At 42.6% G+C, this 24,182-nt stretch overlaps 1 protein-coding gene across 6 annotated transcripts in view; it reads left to right on the forward strand.

Annotated features, from left to right (window-relative positions):
• The window catches only part of LOC112228568 (cytospin-B), a 195,012-nt gene that overhangs the window by 94,462 nt on the left and 76,368 nt on the right, over positions 1-24,182 (forward strand). The window contains exon 1 of one of the 6 annotated variants that reach the window (XM_024393994.2): positions 6,756-7,117. The exons of the other annotated variants lie outside the window; for them this stretch is intronic. Within the exon in view, the coding sequence (XP_024249762.1) occupies positions 7,078-7,117 (40 nt within the window). The 5' untranslated portion in view covers positions 6,756-7,077. Of the gene's footprint in view, positions 1-6,755; positions 7,118-24,182 lie in introns of those variants that run through there. 6 annotated transcript variants of the gene reach the window in all.

Genomic DNA, 24,182 nt, shown 5'->3' on the forward strand with positions numbered 1-24,182 from the left:
AATGAAGAGGGTAGAGGATCCCCTGTGGAGTGCCAGGAGAGAAGACGGAGCAGTTGTTACTCTATAAATAACATTTTTATCATCAGCCCTGATGAGATAAGATGATGTGCAGTAGTAGCTACTTCATGGATGGGTACTCCAATTACCTCACACCTGTTCTGATTTACACACTGCTGTTCTGGAATGGATGCAGAGCACTTACTGCAGGCAGTTTGAACTTTGAAGGTCTCGTGGTGTGTCACTGTTCAAAGGGCCAGTTTTACTCAGTCATTTTATTGCCTTTTCCAGTAGCAGTGTCTTGACTTAAAGATACAATAGATATTTGAAAATTCTCTGTGGCTCAATATCAATATCTGTGAAGCCGAAACAAATATATCTGCTGTTAGAACACAGTGTCCACAGCTGTAACTGGTGACTTGACAGTGTTCTAAACTACTAGAGGGCAAAGAAGATCTCATTGTGATGACTGATTCAGCCCAGACGCTAATTCTGGAGCCCCTCTGGCCCTGTCTGACACTCACACTGTGCCACGGTCATTAGGAGGTCAGTATTTGTCATCAGGACCAACTTAGGTTAGGAAGCCTTCACACCTGCTGCCACGTTTACCGCACACTCTTCACTTCCATTTCATTAAGAACCCACTGAACTTACTTGCTGTAAACATGGACCACAAACTGATTAGCTAGCATAGTTAGTTAGCTGTAATAATGGGAGACCCACCCAACAATGTCTCTCTGTTTCTCACAAACTATAGTTTTGGCAAGTTGGTTAAGACATCTACTTTGTGCATGACACAAGTAATTGTTCCAACAATTGTTTACAGACAGATTATTTCACTGTATCACAATTCCAGTGGGTCAGAAGTTTACATACACTGTGCCTTTAAACAGCTGTGCCTTTGACTGTGCCTTTAAACAGCTTGGGAAATTCCAGGAAATGATGTCATGGCTTTAGAAGCTTCTGACAGACTAATTGACATCATTTGAGTCAATTGGAGGTGTACCTGTGGATATATTTCAAGGCCTACCTTCAAACCCAGTGCCTCTGCTTGTCATCATGGGAAAACCAAAATAAATCAGCCAAGACCTTAGAAAAAAAATTGTAGACCTCCACAAGTCTGGTTCTTCCATGGGAGTATTTTCCAAATGCCTGAAAGAATCACGTTCATCTGAACAAACAGTACGCAAGTATAAACACCATGGGACCACGCAGCCGTCATACCGCTCAGGAAGGAGACGCATTCTGTCTCCTAGAGATGATCATACTTTGGTGTGAAAAGTGCAAATCAATCCCAGAACAACAGCAAAGGACCGTGAAGATGCTTGAGGAAACAGGTACAAAAGTATTTATATCCACAGTAAAACAAGTCCTATATCGACATAACCTAAAAGGCCGCTCAGCAAGGAAGAAGCCACTGTGTAGTGCATTATATAGTAATTAGGGTGACATTTTGGACACACTCTGGGCCATGAAGGGACAGTGTGTGTCTGGGGGTCGCAATGGAGCTCACCTGACTGGGGCATAGTCACTCTCTCTAGCTCCTCCTCATCACTGCCATATGAATTAATCCAACATGCCTCAATACCACTGGGACTCCTCAGTCCTCTTTAGCCTCCATAAGCATTCTACCATGACAGACAGACAGACACACACACACACACACACACACACACACACACACACACAGTCACATAGAGTAGGCCAGAAGGCTATACTGGAAAACCTGACCTCTATCAAAATAAAAAGATGGCGGAGCCACAAAAGTTATTCTGTGCAAGGGTGTTTATTTACAAAGTGATTACGGAACAAAAACAACAGTACTGCCATCATATGCCTTATGAGCCAGCTAAAAACAATGCTGCCCCATTCACAGCTCAATCCAAAAAGCCTCCCCATGAACTGAAAGAGAGGCTCCTTTTGTAGGGCTAGCCCCTCCACTCAGAACAATTAATTAAGCAATTACCTCGTCAAACCTACATTTTCCATTAACTAAACATACTAAAGTATATACATTGCAACATGTTTATGAAACAATATCACATCATAACATTTGCAAAATTACATCACTACTGACAGTGTCTTTCAATATGCACATTTTACATTAATGAGCCATTTGGGATAGGCACTATAAAGTCAGCCCAATTCCCTTTGCTCGGGTTCTTATCCAGCATACCCGGAAGCTACAGAGATGGAGAGAGAGAGGAACAGAACAAACAAACAACGCGCTCATCCATAACATCGATAAGTAAAATACATATTGCTTGTATTAAATATGAACATTGACATAAGTGTGAAATGTATGTACTAAGACAGAGAAGTTAACTTGTGTGTCGACCCACATTGTTAACTTATCTTATAATGGAGCAGGGAGGAGTGATGAATGTGTTCGTGCGTTAAATAACCAAATACTGCCCGTGGTCAGTGACGGACTTCTACGTCACACACACACACACACAAATCAAATCAAATCAAATGTATTTATATAGCCCTTCGTACATCAGCTGATATCTCAAAGTGCTGTACAGAAACCCAGCCTAAAACCCCAAACAGCAAGCAATGCAGGTGTAGAAGCACGGTGGCTAGGAAAAACTCCCTAGAAAGGCCAAAACCTAGGAAGAAACCTAGAGAGGAACCAGGCTATGTGGGGTGGCCAGTCCTCTTCTGGCTGTGCCGGGTGGAGATTATAACAGAACATGGCCAAGATGTTCAAATGTTCATAAATGACCAGCATGGTCGTATAATAATAAGGCAGAACAGTTGAAACTGGAGCAGCTGCACGGTCAGATGGACTGGGGACAGCAAGGAGTCATCATGTCAGGTAGTCCTGGGGCATGGTCCTAGGGCTCAGGTCCTCCGAGAGAGAGAAAAAAAGAGAGAATTAGAGAGAGCATATGTGGGGTGGCCAGTCCTCTTCTGGCTGTGCCGGGTGGAGATTATAACAGAACATGGCCAAGATGTTCAAATGTTCATAAATGACCAGCATGTTCGAATAAGAAGAAGGCAGAACAGTTGAAACTGGAGCAGCAGCACGGCCAGGTGGACTGGGGACAGCAAGGAGTCATCATGTCAGGTAATCCTGGGGCATGGTCCTAGGGCTCAGGTCCTCCGAGAGAGAGAAGGAGAGAATTAGAGAACGCACACTTAGATTCACACAGGACACCGAATAGGACAGGAGAAGTACTCCAGATATAACAAACTGACCCTAGCCCCCCGACACATAAACTACTGCAGCATAAATACTGGAGGCTGAGACAGGAGGGGTCAGGAGACACTGTGGACCCATCCGAGGACACCCCGGACAGGGCCAAACAGGAAGGATATAACCCCACCCACTTTGCCAAAGCACAGCCCCCACACCACTAGAGGGATATCTTCAACCACCAACCTACCATCCTGAGACAGGGCCGAGTATAGCCCACAAAGATCTCCGCCATGGCACAACCCAAGGGGGGGCGCCAACCCAGACAGGATGACCACATCAGTGAATCAACCCACTCAGGTGACGCACCCCTTCCAGGGACGGCATGAGAGAGCCCCAGTAAGCCAATGACTCAGCCCCTGTAATAGGGTTAGAAGCAGAGAATCCCGGTGGAAAGAGGGGAACCGGCCAGGCAGAGACAGCAAGGGCGGTTCGTTGCTCCAGAGCCTTTCCATTCACCTTCCCACTCCTGGGCCAGACTACACTCAATCATATGACCCACTGAAGAGATGAGTCTTCAGTAAAGACTTAAAGGTTGAGACCGAGTTTGCGTGTCTGACATGGGTAGGCAGACCGTTCCATAAAAATGGAGCTCTATAGGAGAAAGCCCTGCCTCCAGCTGTTTGCTTAGAAATTCTAGGGATAATTAGGAGGCCTGCGTCTTGTGACCGTAGCGTACGTGTAGGTATGTACGGCAGGACCAAATCAGAGAGATAGGTAGGAGCAAGCCCATGTAATGCTTTGTAGGTTAGCAGTAAAACCTTGAAATCAGCCCTTGCTTTGACAGGAAGCCAGTGTAGAGAGGCTAGCACTGGAGTAATATGATCAAATTTTTTGGTTCTAGTCAGGATTCTAGCAGCCGTATTTAGCACCAACTGAAGTTTATTTAGTACTTTATCCGGGTAGCCGGAAAGTAGAGCATTGCAGTAGTCTAACCTAGAAGTGACATGCATGGATTCATTTTTCTGCATAATTTTTGGACAGAAAGTTTCTGATTTTTGCAATGTTACGTAGATGGAAAAAAGCTGTCCTCGAAATGGTCTTGATATGTTCTTCAAAAGAGAGATCAGGGTCCAGAGTAATGCCGAGGTCCTTCACAGTTTTATTTGAGACGACTGTACACACACACAGGCATACATGCTTACAGAGAGAGAGAGAAACACACACAAGTACTGGTGGTGCGCGGGTCAGCTGTTTGTTCACCTGCCTGCAATTGCTAATAACCCATCCACAACTGACTGAAAATGAAAATATGAGGCCCTAACCCGCAAATATAGAAAATGCACTGTTGGCTACAGTCAGAGACAGCGTAACAATATTTTGCCTAATTTACAGACGGTCCTTAACTGCGTATTCACATTCTCTCAAGATGCTGAAAGAAAGAAATCATATTTCTTCACTCCTATTCCCGAGTCAAAATGTACTTTGTGTATCATTTTTCTGCAAGAAATGCTTAATTCTGCAGGAGTTAATATTAATGCTATTAAGGCTATTAAGAAATTATAGACCATCAGTCACTGTCCAGATTTCAGTTTCCATTTAACCCATCTGAACGATAGTCTACACTTCCCTTGATGTGCCTCACAAGCATCACACATAACATAGGCACTGCTAACATCATTTTTTAACACCACCAAATCTTTCCTAAACATTACATTTCTGTCCCTCCCTTCTCATTATTTTCAACTCTGCGTTTCACAGCTTTTCTCTTATTGAATAAAACTCTGACATTGTCCTTTTTGCCTTAGTATATTTACTTTAACTTTTTCTGCCCGTTCCCAAAAGCGTTTGGTGATTGGCATGTAGGCTATTTGGCGGGTGTACAGTTAGGCCCTAAAGCTTAGGCTTACGCACTAATGTCAAATAGCCTACAAATAATCAAATAAAAACCTAAATGTAGCCTATAGATAGATAGATAGAAATTGATACATTTGTGGATGTTTTGATATATTTGTATTTTTTTCGACTCGACCGCCACACACCCGCCATTCATCCACACAATATTTCATGGCCCTAAACCCGCACGCCATGCAGATATAACGGGGACTGCGGGTTATGAGTCAACCAGCAAATCACTAACAAGCACACACATACATACACACACACACACTTAAAACACACTCAGAGCATTGGTAATGTTAGCAATGAGGAATCAGGAATCCACACCCACCCAGTATATCTTCAAAGTATAGGATTAACATGCAAATATAGGGCTATTAAGTCCTGGACTAAGAAGTGCTTTCAATGGAGAATCTCCATTGAGAATGATTTTTAGTACAATACTTAATTTGTGTCTAGGAAATCGGCCCATGGTCTATTTAGGAAAAATATATGTAGATATTCTGACATAAGGTTTGTGTCGACTAAAGTACATACAACATCCATCTATGTCATGAGAAAACTGTGCCCCAAGCAACCCCCTAATACTGAAATTCTTCTAAATGTTTCTTGGAGGCCATAGAAATGGTGCTCCTGTGGCGAGTAGGACATTCTTAACTGGATTAGAGCTATGTTTGTTTATCGAGGGTGGTTCTGCAGTGATGGGCTCAGACAGGAGAGAGGATCAGTAGAGAACACAGAAGGAGGAGGAGAATGATGAGGAGGAGGAGGCACCACCGCACCATCTCTTAGACTTTCTAAACTATTACGCCCTTAATGAGATGATTCAAAATGCTTAATGTTGCAACAGATAGAGGCTCTTATAACTTTAATAGCACAATAAAATAAAAGAGAGAGAAAGACAGGCACACATACAATCACACACATAGTGACAGAGAGGGAGGCACTGAATGATGGAGGGAAAGAGAAAGAGAGGTTGCCTTAAAGTCACATCGCTCAAAAAAGTACCAATCCAACTGGAGATGACACATTAATTCACTCCCGACTTTATTTCTCCTACTGTGGCTTTTATCATCATGAATATTTCAGACACATACATTGTGAATGAGGGAGAGGGGAAAAACAAGCTATCCTCTCCTCTCACCCCCACTGCACCGCCCTCCCCTCACACACACAACTTCCCAACGTTTTCATACACACTCACCCCAAAACAGCCCCCCAGTCTTGCTATGAAAACACTGGCAGTGTGTGTGATTTTGTGTGTACACATGAATGCGTGTATGTGAAAGGAGGAGAAAGATACTGCATGTACTGTATGCGTGTGTTAAGAGTTAGCTCCAGCTAATCGGTGATTCTTCTCTCTGCTGGACAGATGATGTCAGGAGAGTTAACATGAAAGGGAAGAGAAGAGAGAGCTCTGCTGTAAGTCCCTGCCAACAAGACAAAACGTCCTTTTCCTCCTTATTTTTCCTTCCTCTCTTCCTCCTCTATCAGTCTCTCTCTCTTTCATTATACTGTACCAGAAAGAGGGGATTACTGTGTTGAGGTACAGTACATTGTTAAAAAGCAGCAGTCATTTCTGCTCTACTGTGATAGAGTGTAGAACAGCTCTGGGAGAGTCTGTGAGACAGGGAAGGAGGAGGAGCAGAGAAGGAGGATCGGTGGGTGTGGGTGTGTGTGGGGCCTGGAGAAGCCACTCCTCCTCTGTGCTGATTCCAGCCGTCACTGGGTTTATGAAGCCCACACCGCTCTGCCAGTGTGTCATACTGTCACCAGCCTGGAGGACTGAGCACACACACGGCAGCGGGACAGTCTGCCTCCACTCACTCTGCCTCAGGAAGAGCTGGAGAGAAGAGAGAGGAAGGAAGGAGGGGATATTATTTTTATCTCCTGTATTTATCTCTGCCGGTGGATCAGACTGAGACTACATACTGTAAGATAGAGAGTTTCTCTGAGCAAAGCCGCCTCCCCCGCGGCCGGGGTTCTTGGATTAGTCCTTCCTGGTGTGGATAGTGAATAGACCTGCGGACCGAACCAGCATGGGGAACCAGGCGGGTAGGCTGGAGGAACCTGAGTCAGGTCTGCTACCTTACCGTACTGTATCGTATGCCAGCTTAGCTCTGTTCACTCACCACTACTCTCTCCATCACAGAGGCTATCTATACTCATTCACTTCATCAGTATCTCTCACTCACTCTCTCTCTCCCCCCTTCTCTGTCCCTCTTTGCTCTATTGATGTGAGGCAAACAAAGCCATGCATTGCCAAACAGCTTAGTTATGAATCTGATGCCATGTCAGAAAATCCCATTTAAAGGTTAATTATCAGACATAGAGAGCTGTACAGTGCCAGTGGCTCTATTTGTACTGTAGGTTTACTTGGCCCTTCTTCTCTTATTCGTCACATTCTAAGAAGAAGGATATTCATTGACTAGTAGTGTGTGTGTGTGTCTGTGTGTGTGGTTCACGATATCTGGACATGAAAAGTGCTGAGTGTGTTTTATCTTCCAGCAGCTTCCTCTCTGTCAGAGGCAGGCAGGGAATCAGCCAGTGGAGATGGTATCGCTGTCCCATGCAGCTTCTCTCTCTTTCTGTCTCTCGCCTCTCTCTTTCGCCTCTCGCTCGCTCTCTCTATCTCTCTCTCGCCTCTCCTCTCTCTCTGTCTCTCTCTCCCTCTGCTGCCCTAAGGATAGACTGCTTAATACATTTACATTTCAAAGTCTCTGTTAACTTAATTTAGCAGCCTTTAACTTCACATTAGTCAGAGAAACCATTGGTATCTGTCTCCCTTCTTGCTTCTTTCTGTTCTCTCATCAACAAATGTTCCTTTCAGGTTGTGTCCTACCTCTGTCCTATCCATGAACAGCATATCCGCATTATCAGCTCCTGTCTGTGGGCTCATTGCCTCCTCTAGTGTAAAATAACTTGTTGCACAGCTGACAAAGAGGTGTGTGTGTAAGTGCTGCGTATGCATCTTTGTGTGTGCATGTATGTGTTTAGGAGTGTGTGTGTGGGAGCACCTCTGTAGCCGGATCTCTTTCCACCCAGTGTGTGCAGCCAGTGAAGTCCCTGTGTCACTCACAGTGTGGCCAAGAAGGCAATAGAGAAAAGCCAGACAGGCAGCCTGTGAGGCCACAGCCCACACCTCACAGTGTAGCGTTGTCAGTTAGTGAGTGTTGTCGTGTCATTTCGGAGCAGTAGTGTGTGTGGTGTGAGAGAGCACGGTAGGCTCTGATTCGGAGGCTACAATATAGCTGCTGCATGCCAGCAGGAGAGATTAGACTCTTGGTACCTGTCACACACATGTCTCTACTATACTGCTCTCGAACAGGTCGCTTAAATGAGGGAGAGCATTGGCTATTTCATACACAGAATACAGTATATTGTTGTTCACATATCATGTAGGTGTTTTTATTGTTTACATTTAGGATTTGGTTTCTGGCCAAGGCGTAATGAAGACATCAATGAAGTCATTTGAATTTTGTCACTGAGGATTTCAGAACTGTTCTTATTACTGTAGATTTATATCGGCCAAATTTGGGGTAAAAACCAGTTCAGACATGAGTCCTCTGTACTGAACACACAGTGTGAGGTGAGGTGTCCTCAAGCTTCTCATGGTGACTTGTACTCTAGAACAACTGGAAGGCGTCCCATAAGCCCTGTGGTGTGATCCATCTATGCTGTCACTTCCTGCTGTCTGTCTGACACTGTGTTTTCCTCCATCGGAATGTATGTGTGTGCATGCGCGTGTGCGCACTCGTGTGTGTCCATTTCATATGAGGCTAAACATCCAATTACAGCCTCCTTGGGTAGCATCTGTCATCTGTCAAGTATTTGTATCACGTACAGTATGTTTCATATACAGTGTACAAAACATTAAGCTATTTCCATAACAGACTGACCAGGTGAATCCAGATGTAAGCTATGATCCCTTATTAATATCACTTGTTAAATCAACTGCAATCAGTCTAAATGAAGGGGAGGAGACCGGTTAAAGAAGGATTTTTAAGCCTTGAGACAATTGAGACATGGATTGTGTATGTGTGCCATTCAGAGGGGGAATGACAAGAAAAAAGATTTAAGTGCCTTTAAAAGGGGTATGGTAGTAAGTGCCAGACGCACCGGTTTGTGTCAAGAACTGCAATACTGCTGGATTTTTCATGCTCAACAGTTTCCTGTGTGTATCAAGAATGGTCCACTATCCAAAGGACATCCAGCCAAGAGTTCATGTCCCAACGAATTGAGTCTGTTCTGAGGGTAAAGTATTCTTAATATAGAGAGAGCTTTTACTATCCTCAGTGGAGTCACACACACTCGGCTACATATCAAATGTGTTGTTATTATAAATTGATCATGACTATGTTTGATATGAAGCCATAGATAGAGGTTATTTTAAGATGATAGTGTTAGAGAGTTGAGTGAGGGCGTAACTATCCTCAATGGAGTCACACACAGATTACATCAAATGTAAAGCGTCATGAACTGACCATGACTATGTGTGATATGGATCCACAGATACAGGTTATTTTAGGATGTTGGAGAGTGCTGTGGGCCTGATGTTCAGTGAAGTAACTAGAGGAGTAATCTCTCGTGATGAACTTTGATGAAAAAATGTAATCTAGTTAGCTAGCTAGCGCAGGATTGGTTATGGGTTCTGAGATTAGGCTACTAAAGAAGAGAAACTGGCCTTGGATCAGGTGCTGGAAACAGTGTTTGATTGTTTCATCTTTACCATCTCCTTCTAAAGGAGTTTTGAATCTAAACAGATGGTTTATCTATGATATCATTAGGACTAATTCTGGGAAGTCTTTAATAATCAGAGTAATGGTCACTCCTCTTTAGTTGGGTCGTTACAGTGTAATGCATCAGCAATCACAGTAATTTCACTGTACGATCCATCACAATATAAGGTTTTCAATACCAGGCTAGGAAGAGTAATTTACACTCCTTTACACATAGAGTACCAGTCAAAAGTTTGGACACGTCTACTCATTCAAGGGTTTTTCTTTATATTTTACAATTTTCTACATTGTAGAATAATAGTGAAGACATCAAAACTATAAAATAACACACATGGAATCATGTAGTAACCAAAAAAGTGTTAAACAAATCAGATTCTTCAAAGTAGCCACCCTTTCCCTTGATGACAGCTTTGCACACTCTTGGCATTCTTGTTATAAGCTCATTTGTGGAATTTCTTTCCTTCTTAATGCGTTTGAGCAAATCAGTGGTGTTGTGACAAGGTAGGGGTGGTATACAGAAGATAACCCTATTTGGTAAAAGACCAAGTCCATATTATGGCAATAACAGCTCAAATAAGAAAATAGAAACGATAGTCCATCAATATTTTATGTATTGAAGGTCAGTCAATCCGGGAAAATATCAAGAACTTTGAAAGTCTCTTCAAGTGCAGTTGGAAAAACCATCATGCGCTATGATGAAACTGGCTCTCATGAGGACAGTCACAGGAAAGGAAGACCCAGAGTTCATTGGAGTTACCAGCCTCAGAAATTGCAGCCCAAATAAATGCTTCACAGAGCTCAAGTAACAGACACATCTCAACATCAACTGTTCAGAGTAGATTCCGTTAATTATTTTATTTATTTATTTCACCTTTATTTAACCAGGTAGGCCAGTTGAGAACAAGTTCTCATTTACAACTACGACCTGGCCAAGATAAAAGCAGTGCGACATAATCAACAACACAGAGTTACACATAAACAAACGTACAGTCAATAACACAAAAGAAAAGAAAATATAGAAAAATCTATGTACAGTGTGTGCAAATGTAGAAGAGTAGGCAGGTAAGCAATAAATAGACCATAGAGGCGAAAATAATTACAATTTAGCATTAATACTGGAGTGATAGATGTGCAGATGATGATGTGCAAGTAGAGATACTGGGCTGCAAAAGAGCAAGAGGGTTAGTAATGTTATGGGGATGAGGTAGTCGGGTGTGCTATTTACAGATTGGCTGTGTACAGGTACAGTGATCGGTAAGCTGCTCTGACAGCTGATGCTTAAAGTTAGAGAGGGAGATACAGTGGGGCAAAAAAAGTATTTAGTCAGCCACCAATTGTGCAAGTTCTCCCACTTAAAAAGATGAGAGAGGCCGGTCATTTTCATCATAGGTACACTTCAACAATTGACAGACAAAATGAGAAAAAAAATCCAGATTTTTATTTTATTTATTTATTTAATTTTTTTTTTTTTTTTTTTTGCAAATGATGGTGGAAAATAAGTATTTGGTGAATAACAAAAGTTTATCTCAATACTTTGTTATATACCCTTTGTTGGCAATGACAGAGGTCAAAAGTTTTTTGTAAGTCTTCACAAGGTTTTCACACACTGTTGCTGGTATTTTGGCCCTTTCCTCCATGCAGATCTCCTCTAGAGCAGTGATGTTTTGGGGCTGTTGCTGGGCAACATGGACTTTTTCAACCCCCTCCAAAGATTTTCTATGGAGTTGAGATCTGGAGACTGGCTGGGCCACTCCAGGACCTTGAAATGCTTCTTACGAAGCCACTCCTTCGTTGCCCGGGCGGTGTGTTTGGGATCATTGTCATGCTGAAAGACCCAGCCACGTTTCATCTTCAATGCCCTTGCTGATGGAAGGGGGTTTTCACTCAAAATCTCACGATACATGGCCCCATTCATTCTTTCCTCTACACGGATCAGTCGTCCTGGTCCCTTTGCAGAAAAACAGCCCCAAAGCATGATGTTTCCACCCCCATGCTTCACAGTAGGTATGGTGTTCTTTGGGTGCAACTCAGCATTCTTTGTCCTCCAAACACGACGAGTTGAGTTTTTACCAAAAAGTTATATTTTGGTTTCATCTGACCATATGACAGTCTCCCAATTTTCTTCTGGATCATCCAAATGCTCTCTAGCAAACTTCAGACGGGCCTGGACATGTACTGGCTTAAGCAGGGGGACACGTCTGGCACTGCAGGATTTGAGTCCCTGGCGGCGTAGTTTGTTACTGATGGTAGGCTTTGTTACTTTGGTCCCAGCTCTCTGCAGGTCATTCACTAGGTCCCCCCGTGTGGTTCTGGGATTTTTACTCACCGTTCTTGTGATCATTTTGACCCCACAGGGTGAGATCTTGCGTGGAGCCCCAGATCGAGAGAGATTATCAGTGGTCTTGTATGTCTTCCATTTCCTAATAATTGCTCCCACAGTTGATTTCTTCAAACCAAGCTGCTTACCTATTGTAGATTCAGTCTTCCCAGCCTGGTGCAGGTCTACAATTTTGTTTCTGGTGTCCTTTGACAGCTCTTTGGTCTTGGCCATAGTGGAGTTTGGAGTGTGACTGTTTGAGGTTGTGGACAGGTGTCTTTTATACTGATAACAAGTTCAAACAGATGCCATTAATACAGGTAACGAGTGGAGGACAGAGGAGCCTCTTAAAGAAGAAGTTACAGGTCTGTGAGAGCCAGAAATGTTGCTTGTTTGTAGGTGACCAAATACTTATTTTCCACCATAATTTGCAAATAAATTTATTAAAAATCCTACAATGTGATTTTCTGGAATTTTGTTTCTCATTTTGTCTGTCATAGTTGAAGTGTACCTATGGTGAAAATTACAGGCCTCTCTCATCTTTTTAAGTGGGAGAACTTGCACAATTGGTGGCTGACTAAATACTTTTTTGCCCCACTGTATAAGACTCCAGCTTCAGAGATTTTGCAATTCGTTCCAGTCATTGTCCGCAGAGAACTGGAAGGAAAGGCGGCCAAATTAAGTGTTGAGTTTGGGGATGACCAGTGCAATATACCTGCCGGAGTGTGTGCTATGGTTGGGTGTTGCTATGGTGACCAGTGAGCTGCGATAAGGTGGGGCTTTACCTATCAAAGACTTATAGATGACCTGGAGCCAGTGGGTTTGGCGACGGATATATAGTGAGGGCCAGCCAACGAGAGCATACAGGTTGCAGTGGTGGGTAGTATATGGGGCTTTGGTGATAAAACCAGGCCTTCATGGTCAAATTGCTGCAAATAAACCACTACTAAAGGACAGCAATAAGAAAGTACTTGCTTGGGCCAAGAAACATAAGCAATGGATATTAGACCGGTGGAAATCTGTCCTTTGATCTAATGAGTCCAAATTTGAGACTTTTGGTTCCAACCACCGTGACTTTGTAAGATGCAGAGTAGGTGAACAGATGATCTCCTCATGTGTGTTTGCCACAGTGAAGCATGTAGAAGGAGGTGTGATGGTGTGGAGGTGCTTTGCTGGTGACACTGTCTGTGATTTATTTAGAATTCAAGGTACACTTAAGCAGCATGGCTACAACAGCATTCTGCAGCGATACACCATCCCATTTGGTTTGAGCTTAGTGGGACTTTCATTTGTTTTTCAACAGGACAATGACCCAACACACCTCCAGGTTGTGTAAGGGCTAATTGACCAAGAAGGAGAGTGATGGAGTGCTGCATCACAATCCCCCGACTTCAACCCAATTGAGATGGTTTGGGATGAGTCGGACCGCAGAAAAAGCAAGGAAACGCAACAAGTGCTCAGCATATGTGGGAACTCCTTCAAGACTGTTGGAAAAGCATTCCAGGTGAAGCTGGTTGAGAGAAAGCCAAGAGTGTGCAAAGGGTGGCTACTTTGAAGAATCTAAATTATAAAATATATTTTGATTTGTTTAACACTTTTTGGGTTACTACATGATTCCATGTGATTTCATAGTTTTGATGTCTTCAGTATTATTCTACAATTTAGAAAATAGTAAAAAATTAAGAAGAACCCTTGAATGAGTAGGTGTGTCCAAACCTTTGACTGATACTGTATGTATACACACACACACACACACGCACACATGCTCTGTTCGATCCCATAAAGACCCTTATTATAATTTGAAGCGGTCTACTGTAAAGTTTATCAATCATGCTATTATTATTCACAGAACAGTGTTCAGCCATACTGGCCTACTTTCAGATCCGAATCCATGTAAACCAGAGCCGTCTGGAGGCAGAATAAAAGCCCCGTCCATGGTGAACTGTGGCGACTGGCAAGATGTTTGTCAAGTGAGGTGAGAAGGGGAGTCAGAGAGAGAGAGAGGGTTAGAGCGTTTCTCATGCTCAAAAAAGGATAGTGAGCTTGCACGGTCCTGTGGGTTTCTTGCCCATGCAGCATGGCCAGGATGTTTGGAGGTAGTGGTAATGCAGGAAAAGCTGCCAGAATGTTGGGAAAGCAGAGAAGCGTTTGATAGTTCTGGAGTGTTTTTGTCTGATATCAATGCAGCAATAACAATGGTGGTCACTGGAACAACATGACTGTTTGTTGTCTTTGCTCACACTTGGACATCAGAAGTTTCAGTGAAGGAGAGCGATAGGCTAGACAGTCTACTACACACAGTGCTGGAGAGACTTTCTCAGGACACACAACAACAACCCACAGGAAAAGATTCCTCATCCGAAACAACACTATGTAACCAAACTAATCAGACTGTGATAACACAGGCTTTGTCTCTCAGGGAATTGCAGTGTGTCTGCTGAGAAAGTACATGTACAGTTCTTATTGTTCTGATAAACGTCTGTTCCTGACCTGACACTTTCACAATAGTCGACTTATCACATTCAGTATACACTAAGTATAAAGCAAGAGCAGAGTGGGTTGGGTGGCCTCCTGGGGCTGCTGGCAGACGATGGATAGCTCCTTATGTTTATGAGGGCGAGGCTTGGATAGATTTGGTATTTTAAGGAAGAGTGTATAGTATGGAAGGGAGAAGGAAGAATCGATGTTGTACTTTGAAGTTTTCGGGCTGTGTATTTTTTCCAGATATGCTTGTTTTGATATAGGCTAAATTGTATTCAAATAGTTTATACAAAAGAGCGAAATATAGAAAATAATTTACCCTTTTACCTTTATATGCTCACTGAGTGTACAAAATATTGAGTTGCACCCCCTTTTGCCCTCAGAACAGCCTCAATTCGCCTGGGAATGGACTCTACAAGGTGTTGAAAGCGTTCCACAGAGATGCTGGCCCATGTTGACTCCAATGCTAACAAGTGACATCAATGAGGGATCATAGCTTTCACCTGGAATCACCTGGCCAGCGTAGGTCATGTTTTGTACACGTTGTGTATAATACTGTATGTGTTATACATACCGAAATAGAGAGAGTCTCTGCTGAGAGAGAGAGAGAGGTAGTGAGTGATGTAGTGTTCAGGTTATGCGATGCAATCACCTGCAGATGGGTGGCAACGTGCTGCTGGGTTCTTGGGCGAAGCTGTGTGTGCGTGCGTGCGTGCGTGCATCCCCGTCAGCAGAATTCACACACCACACTTCCCTGACAGCTGGGCTGCTTTAATACATGCAGGGCAATCAGGGCATTGTCTCTCACATTCCTCCTTTCACTGGGAGGGATACCTCTCATTATGATATTTACTGTACTGTTTGTCTGTCCCTCCGTTTTGCTGACTCACCCATAGAAAGTGCTTAGACTATTATAGGCCTGCCCTTTTTTACACTGTCGTGTCAAACCCAACCGTAATGTGCTGGCTTGTAGAAACTACAGCCACTATGTTAGATGTAGCATAATATCAACATGTCATGTTGACATTGGCAACTGAAAGACTCTCTCTTAATTAATAAACAATACGTTCATTGTTTTTGACATGAATATCTAATTTGTTTGCAGAAATGTTTGTGATTTTGTTGAGATCCATTGCTCCTGGTGGATACTCCTCAAGAGCTGGGCAGTCAGACCATGACACGATGAGCATTAGCAAAACACCAAAGAATGTGGAAAGAAATACCAGAGGAATCTGCAGCCACAGCACTATTTTGTTACATAAATATTCTCATTGGAGACAGACCAACATCAGGATTCAGGAAACAGGCCAAAAAGAGGAGGCTCAGTGAGTTGCTGTATCCAGAGGTAGCAGGTAAACCTGTGTTCAAATACTATTCATAATAATTGTAAATATGTTATCTGTGTTTGATTGACCTTACCTGGCTTAATGGATCAATACAATAGTGCCAAATATCTGCAAACCCTACCCATCTGGTGCTCCAGGACAATACTTTTTTTTTTTAAGATTTCAAATAGTATTTGAACCCAGGTCTGGAAGTATCACCAGTGAGGCTTTCCAGTTTCCACCACTGCAGTTACCAGGGAGCAGCCAGTACAGGACTGTAAACACAGAGATATTCTATGTGTTCTGTGTTTGCAAAGCAAGGTGTGTTTAAATGTCCTGTTTGTGTGTGATGAAACATGGGCTCATACCCAGTAGGGGAGAGTGGGGTAAGTTGAGCCAAAGGGGTAAGTTAAGACACCTTTGTTTCCAGGAAACCATACACAAGATGAATAATTTTACCAAATATTTAGGAAGAGGTCATCATTTCATGGAATCTGTGAAAGAAGAAATTACATGGAAAAAGTGGTGAGCAAGTTAGGTCCAAAAAACGATTTCCACCAACTCAAATCAAGGTCGCGACAATTGCAGTGAGGTCGAGTGATCAAATTAACATCCTGCATCTGTATACATCAGTTGGGGTCTCTATAAGATTCAATACGGGGTATTGAAAGTGCATCCTTGTAACTGTGTGGGCTAATATAGTCAACAATGTTTGCCTTTGGGTAAGTTGAGGCAGTAGTTGAGCAAATGGGAAGTTGAGCAAATTGAAGTGTTTTCTACCCAGGTGTAATGTAAGGCATTATTACTGGGATAACAGGGCCTGGCCTTCTAGGAGTTCTCTGGCCAGTGTCTGTGTTATTTTTCCCATGTTAATCATTTATTTTTATTGGCCAGTCTGAGATATGGCTTTTTCTTTGCAACTCTGCCTAGAAGGCCAGCATCCCGGAGTCGCCTCTTCACTGTTGACATTGAGACTGGTGTTTTGCAGATACTATTTAATCAAGCTGCCAGTTGAGAACTTGTGAGGTGTCTGTTTCTCAAACTAGACACTCTAATGTACTTGTCCGCTTGCTCAGTTGTGCACTTTCTATTCTGGTTAGAGCCAGTTTGCACTGTTCTGTGAAGGTACACAGCGTTATATGATACCTCCAGTTTCTTGGCAATTGCTCGCATGGAATAGCCTTCATTTCTCAGAACAAGAATAGACTGACGAGTTTCAGAAGAAAGTTCTTTGTTTCTAGCCATTTTGAGCCTGTAATCGAACCCACAAATGTTGATGCTCCAGATACTCAACTAGTCTAAAGAAGGCCAGTTGTATTGCTTCTTTAATTAGAACAACAGTTTTCACCTGTGCTAACATAATTGCAAAAGGGTTTTCTAATGATCAATTAGCCTTTTAAAATGATCAACTTGGATTAGCTAACACTACGTGCCATTGAACACAGGAGTGATGGTTGCTGATAATGGGCCTCTGTACCCCTATGTCGATATTCCATTTTTAAAAATCATCCGTTTCCAGCTACAATAGTCATTTACAACATTAACAATGTCTACGCTCCATTTCTGATCAATTTGATGTTCTTTTAATGGACAAAATATGTACTTTTCTTACGTGTTGCATTTATATTTTTGTTCAGTGTAGATCAATAATTGATCTTTTGAGAGCGAAATGTTGCTACCGTGACTCAAGAGAGAAAAATAACTATAACTGCCATGGTATGATATAGAGATCATAACACACCCACATCGAATCAAGAGGATGCAAATCTCATTTTTTCTTAACGAGCAGCAGGAAAACACATGCGGAATTTGTGAGTTCAGCCCCCCTTTAAGTTGTTTGTCTCATCTCTTGATAAACATTTAATTTCAAACACCCCCTGTTAGCAACATATGTCGATATCCTCACTACTGCACAATGTAATTAGTTTGACTTTTGGTCGTCTGGGGAAAGGGTGGTGAAGGGAGGTGAACAAGTCTTTTTCTCAATAATACCTTCTAAGTCCTCTGTGTGGAAATCTCTCTGCCATTCTTAGCTTAATCCAAAACCCACAAATATATTAGTGATTCCAGGGATTGTTCCAGGAAAAATAATATCCAAATAATTTCCAAAATCATGTAGGATGTGTATTTGGATCATGAGAGAAGTGTAAAAGTCAAGGATAAAAGGTCAACCCCTCTAGTTTATATTTGAAATAGAGAAAGGCTGATGTTTTCAGAGCCTGGGAATGTGTGTGACCGGCATGAGCATCAAATTGAAAGGTTGAGATGTTTTGATTTGTAGATTGATGTTGAAGCCGAAAGAACCCTTGACTAGTCGTCCTCTGGCTGTATCTTGGCTAAAAGTGCTTGATTTCTAAAAATTACCATCTGATGTCAATACTTTTGATTTAGCAGATAGCCAGCCGTCTTAGCTGTAACTGTAGCTGTCCCCTTTAACTCTTTCTGGAGAGAAAAATCTAATCTACTGTGCTCATCCTCTGATGTGAAGTACCAAATGTATGCCTTTGTAGAAAGTGTACCTTCCTAAAGCAGAGTTCTGCAGCATGCACATTTAGTTCAGTTTATACCCTCAAAAGGAACATCCTTAACTTTGTAATTGAATGTAAATGTTGTAAATGACTCAACTGCTGCTTTCCAACTCCCCTCAGCAAAGCACATCATGCTATTTCCATGGTGCCGCATTTCAACAGTGACAGTGCAGACATGCAGGTGAGATAAGTTTCCACTTCTCAGCAGTGTTTGATGAATGATATGCCACCTGCTGACAGTAGACTCACTCACTACCCATAATGAAATGGACACAGGAATACATGAGTATGGGCTATTTCACTTTTGCTTACACTAGAGGTTGTTGTGAATACTAGCCAGGGATCTATACCTCTACTCCTCCTTCCTTCCCAGCTGCTAGTCTGCTCTTGGTGTTTTTGTACTTGTTTCCGGCACAGCAAGAGCAGCAATTCCCCTTGTCTGTGTAATCAAGTAATGGTTTTTCTATATGCTGCGTACAGAGAATGTCCGAACCATCACAACTCAAAATGTCACCCTCTGTGAGTCAGCTTTTTAATCACATACTGTACATACGGTAACTCTACTTATTTTCCTCCACTCCATTGAGCAATTTACAGTCTCCATTTAGCCCAGCCAAAACCCATCCATTCTGCCCTCCCTCTCCCCTGCATCTCTCCTTATTTATATGCAGGATTATTGGCCGGCCCCAAGAGGGGAAATATCATCTCAGCCAATGTGGTGGCCGATTCAATCCACTCTCTGCCTCTCCACACTGACCCTACTACTTATCCCTCACAGCCAGACATGCCCAACGGTCTCCCTTCCTCCATTCTTTCAGCAAATTAGTTCACATAAATATTGTCAGACTGGCAAACAGAATAGAAAAAGCCTCTCAAACTCTTTAAAAGGCTCTAATGCTCACTCAAAGGAATGTGTTACTCAACTCAAAAATGTTGATTGTACAGTACATACAGTATGGACTTTATGCTATAGCTTATAGGTACTGCACATATTATACAACTACTGTACTATCTATATACTCCTGAAGGCCAGCATTGTGGCCAGATTTTACTATCATAGTAAAATATTTTCAGTCTTGTTTGGTTCTTGAAAAGCAAACTGTCCGGCCCATGGTCTGGCAGGGATGTGGTGGATCACTGCTGAAGATGAAGAGTGGGGATCTGAGCCCATTGGTTATTATCACTATGGTAATAATCCCTCTATAGACATGATGGCAGTGTGTAAGATCTACAGGAGTAAAGATATTAAGATATAATCACAAAGAACAAGGGAAAGGTTTGCTGGGTTTGAGGATCAGATACTGGACTTTTCCCAGCTACAGATATAATATATCCAGTCAATTCCCCAATGCAATAATTTCCTAAACTCAATAGTCTGGAAAGCCCATACAAAGCCAGACAAAGACCCTATACTTTTGTACACTATTTCTAAACCAGCCCCAAAGTGCACACTCGCAAAGCACTAACGTTATGTGCTACTGCTGCTGCTGCTTACCCTCCATGGTCCTAGTAACTGTCTGTGTATCCAGATCATTACCTGATTTACACCACCCTCCGATCACCAGCAAATGCAATTACACCACTTTTTACACCACCTTTTAATTGACGTGCCTCTTTAGTGGTGTACTGTCGTCTATGGGAAATGGGGGGCTTATTGAAATCCTGCATAAATAATGATTGCCTGTTTACTATATTCCCTGCTGCTACAGTAGTACCATAACATGTATCTTGTGACATTGTAGAACATTCTGGGCTCTAAATCAGATGTGATCTGCAGAGCCGCTTTCTAATGATACTGTACGTCGTCCTCATTATGATCATTATGATCATGTCCTGATTCTGACCCAAAGTCTTTGGGACCTGGATCCTTGGGGCCAAGAAATGATGTAGAACCTAAATGCACAGTGTAACTGCATTTAGGCTAGACCTTCTGTCTAACTTTTACTTTCATGAACTCATATTCAGGAACTATTGTGGAATATCTGTCCATTCATTGGGACCTGAGGCCAAGAGATTAAGTTTTGGCCAGTGTGAATTTAAACCGTTATCTGACTTTCAGGAACCATAGTGGAATATCTGTCCAGTTACTATAGTATTGCAAATAGAGATAGCCTATAATAAGTAGAACACAATTTCAGATTCTATGTTTCTTTAAGTGGTGACTTTGCTAACTCCTGATCGGTGGTATTAATTTCTACTAGAAGAGTTAGGATGATGATAATTGTTGTCTGATGTTTGTGTGATGATGACAGACCTCGTTTTTGTCTGGCTGCTGGCAATATGGAAACAATGGATAAGTCCCAAATATGCAAACCTGTCCATATTATGGCACTCCAGACAGGCTCAATCAAATGCTCAATGTATTATTTGAAAGAGGGTTTGGATGATGGGTTACCTGTACTGTGCCAGTCAGCACGGACATCTGCCTCCCCTGTCCCTGACTGACTGAGTTTGCTATTCCATCCTGGCTGACTGACCATGCTGGTTGACCATTCTATTCGCTGTGTCACAGTAGTTACGCACATGGAAACCCCGCTCTGTGTCTCTCTTCTGCACCAGCGAGAGGAGTGGAATGCCTGTGTGAGCCCAGGGTCTGAGAGATAAGCTCCAGTCTACCCACTCACTCCTCATCCGTGTCCTGTCTAGCCTGGTCACACATCTGTTTCTGCTGTCTTGCCAACTCCTGTGTTGAGTTGGCAAGACCGCATAAACAGATCTGGGACCACCAGGCGATGTCCTGTCCAGTTGCTGCCTGTACAACAGGAAACCCCAGACAGACAGAGAGTGACTGATATTGTTTCTGTCTGACTGCTCTGTACCCCCCACATCCACCTGACTGGAAAACATTAGACAGCACTTCCTGGAACTCCAGAGGGGGGGGGGTTAGGGATGGAAATGGTACGTGTGCGTGGACGCATGTATGTCTGTTTGTTTGCGTGCGTGTGTGGTGGGGAAATGAGATGGGGGGACTGGCTGGCCAGGGGCTGCCTTCCCTTCACAATGCACCCTGTTACTTCTTGGCTGCTGGCTTGGCTGGCTGGTAATGCTGGATGGTGTCCAGAAGCCACTCAGGCACATGTCCCCTGGCCTGCTGTGATTTTAAACCTAATCTTCATTAAAAAGATAGCTATGAACCAGAGTGCATTATTGTGATGAAGTACTCACACCTGAGTACTCTCGGATTATCGGGAGACTGACTGTGTGTTATTAATTAATCAAACAATTACTTAATGTCAACAAAGCAATTACAGGAGGCCATTTCAGCAGGATTCAAGGTGATCAAAAGTGGGGTTACTAACAATGGTTTTCTCTGTGTGGACATGTGATTTCTGGTGCACACCACAAATACTCCACTGTTGAATCAATTCTGAGAGTGTTAAATGTAACACTATTCCAGTGTCTATACGGGTCCACACTTTCCAGTGTTTAATTAAAACTTTGCTTAGTTTAATGCCTTATTTGCATATTCCCCAGTGTGCCTTTCGAGTTAATTATAGAGTTACAACCCATGACTGTATTTGTTAGTGACAGAGACAGAGACACATTTTTGGTCCTGTGGCCATCACCAAGTGAGATCCTAAGCGAATAGGTTTTCATTCAAATTGAAACTCATGGTTTACAGGCTACATCAGGAATGCATGTCACATTATGCTTTCTTGCAAAGTGATTTGTATTTTGGGGCGGGGGAATCCAACCAGAGTGGGGATATATAGAAAATATATCAAACATTTTCTTAGCAGTCTGATCCAATTGAAAGGTATCGATACTTGTGTCAAAATAAAAATGTCACTTGATTGATGACATTTAAAGATTTGTACATTACTCAACCAACGTATAGGGTGTCGGAACTGCGGGACAGAGAGCGACAAACCTCTGCTGAAAGGTTATTGTTTTTATCTAGATAGCTCAGGGCGTAGAACCACACAACAGAGGAATCCACAGTATATTGAAATTGCAGCACACTAGTATCGAATCTTGAAACAACCTATTAAGATTCCCCCTCCCCAAACAATGATTGTAAATTATACATCTCTAGTTTTTATTGGTAATTATTGAATTATGGATCCACATTTTTTTTATACAGTTAATTCGGAAAGTATTCAGACCCCTTACATTTTGTTAAATTACAGCCTCATTCTAAAATGTGTTACATTTTTTCCTCATCAATCTACACACAATACCCCATAATGACAACACAAACACTGGTTTTTAGAAACCTGAAATATCACATTTATATCGCTGAAATATTAAATATCACATTTACAAAAGTATTCATACCCTTTACTCAGTACTTTGTTGAAGCACCGTTATCAGCGATTACAGCCTCAAATCTTCTTGGGTATGAAGCTACAAACTTGGCACACTATATTTGGGGAGTTTCTCCCATTCATCTCTGCAGATACTCTCAAGCTCTGTCAGGTCGGATGGGGAGCTTCGCTGCACATCTGTTTTCAGGTCTCTAGAGATGTTCGATTGGGTTCAAGACCAGGCTCTGGCTGGGCCACTCAAGGACATTCAGAGACTTGTCTTGAAGCCACTCCTGCATTGTCTTGGCTGTGTGCTTAGGGTCTTTGTCCTGTTGGAAGGTGAACCTTCGCCCCAGTCTGAGGTCCTGAGCGCTCTGTAGGTTTTCATCAAGGATGTCTCTGTACTTTGCTCAGTTCATCTTTCCGTCGATTCTGAGTAGTCTCCCAGTCCCTGCCGTTGAAAAACATCCCCACAGCAAGATGCTACCACCATGCTTCACCGTAGGGATGGTGCCAGGTTTTCTCCAGACGTGATGCTTGGAATTAAGGCCAAAGAGTGCAATCTTGGTTTCATCAGACCAGAGAATCTTGTTTCTCATGGTCTGAGAGTCCTTTAGGTACCTTTTGGCAAACTCCCAGCGGGCTTTCATGTGCCTTTTACTGAGGTGTGGCTTCCATCTGGCCACTCTATCATAAAGGCCTGATTGGTGGAGTGCTGCAGAGATGGTTGCCCTTCTGGAAAGTTTTCCCCTCTCCACAGAGGAGCTCTGTCAGAGTTACCATCGGGTTCTTGGTCATCTCTCTGATCAAGGCCCTTCCCCCTGATTTCTCAGTTTGTCCGGGCATTCAGCTCTAAGAAGAGTCTTGGTGGTTCCAAACTTCTTCCATTTAAGAATGATGGACGCCACTGTGTTCTTGGAGATCATCAATGCTTCAGAAATGTTTTGGTACCCTTCCCCAGATCTGTGCCTCGACACATTCCTATCTCGGCGCTCTACGGACAATTCCTTCAACCTCATGGCTTGGTTTTTGCTCTGACATGCACTGTCAACTGTAGGACCTTATATAGACAGGTGTGTGCCTTTCCAAATCATGTCCAATCAATTGAATTTACCACAGGTGGACTCCAATCAAGATGTAGAAACATCTCAAGGATGATCAATGGAACAGGAAGCACCTGAGCTCAATTTCGAGTCTAATAGCAAATGGTCTGAATACTTGTAAAATAGGTATTTCTGTTTTTTATTTGTAATACATTTGCAAACATTTCTAAAAACCTGTTTTCACTTTCATTACAGGGTATTGTGTGTAGATTGATGAGCAAAACAATGCATTTAATACATTTTAGAATAAGGCTGTAACGTAACAAAATGTGGAAAAAGTCAAGAGGTCTGAATACTTTCCGAATGCACTGTATACAGTATCAGTCAAAAATGTGGACACACCTACTCATTCCAGGGTTTTTCTTTATTTTTCCAATTTATACATTGTAGAATAATAGCGAAGA

This window comes from Oncorhynchus tshawytscha, linkage group LG30, assembly GCF_018296145.1.
Source record: "Oncorhynchus tshawytscha isolate Ot180627B linkage group LG30, Otsh_v2.0, whole genome shotgun sequence".
In the NCBI taxonomy this organism is placed as follows: Eukaryota; Metazoa; Chordata; class Actinopteri; order Salmoniformes; family Salmonidae; genus Oncorhynchus; species Oncorhynchus tshawytscha.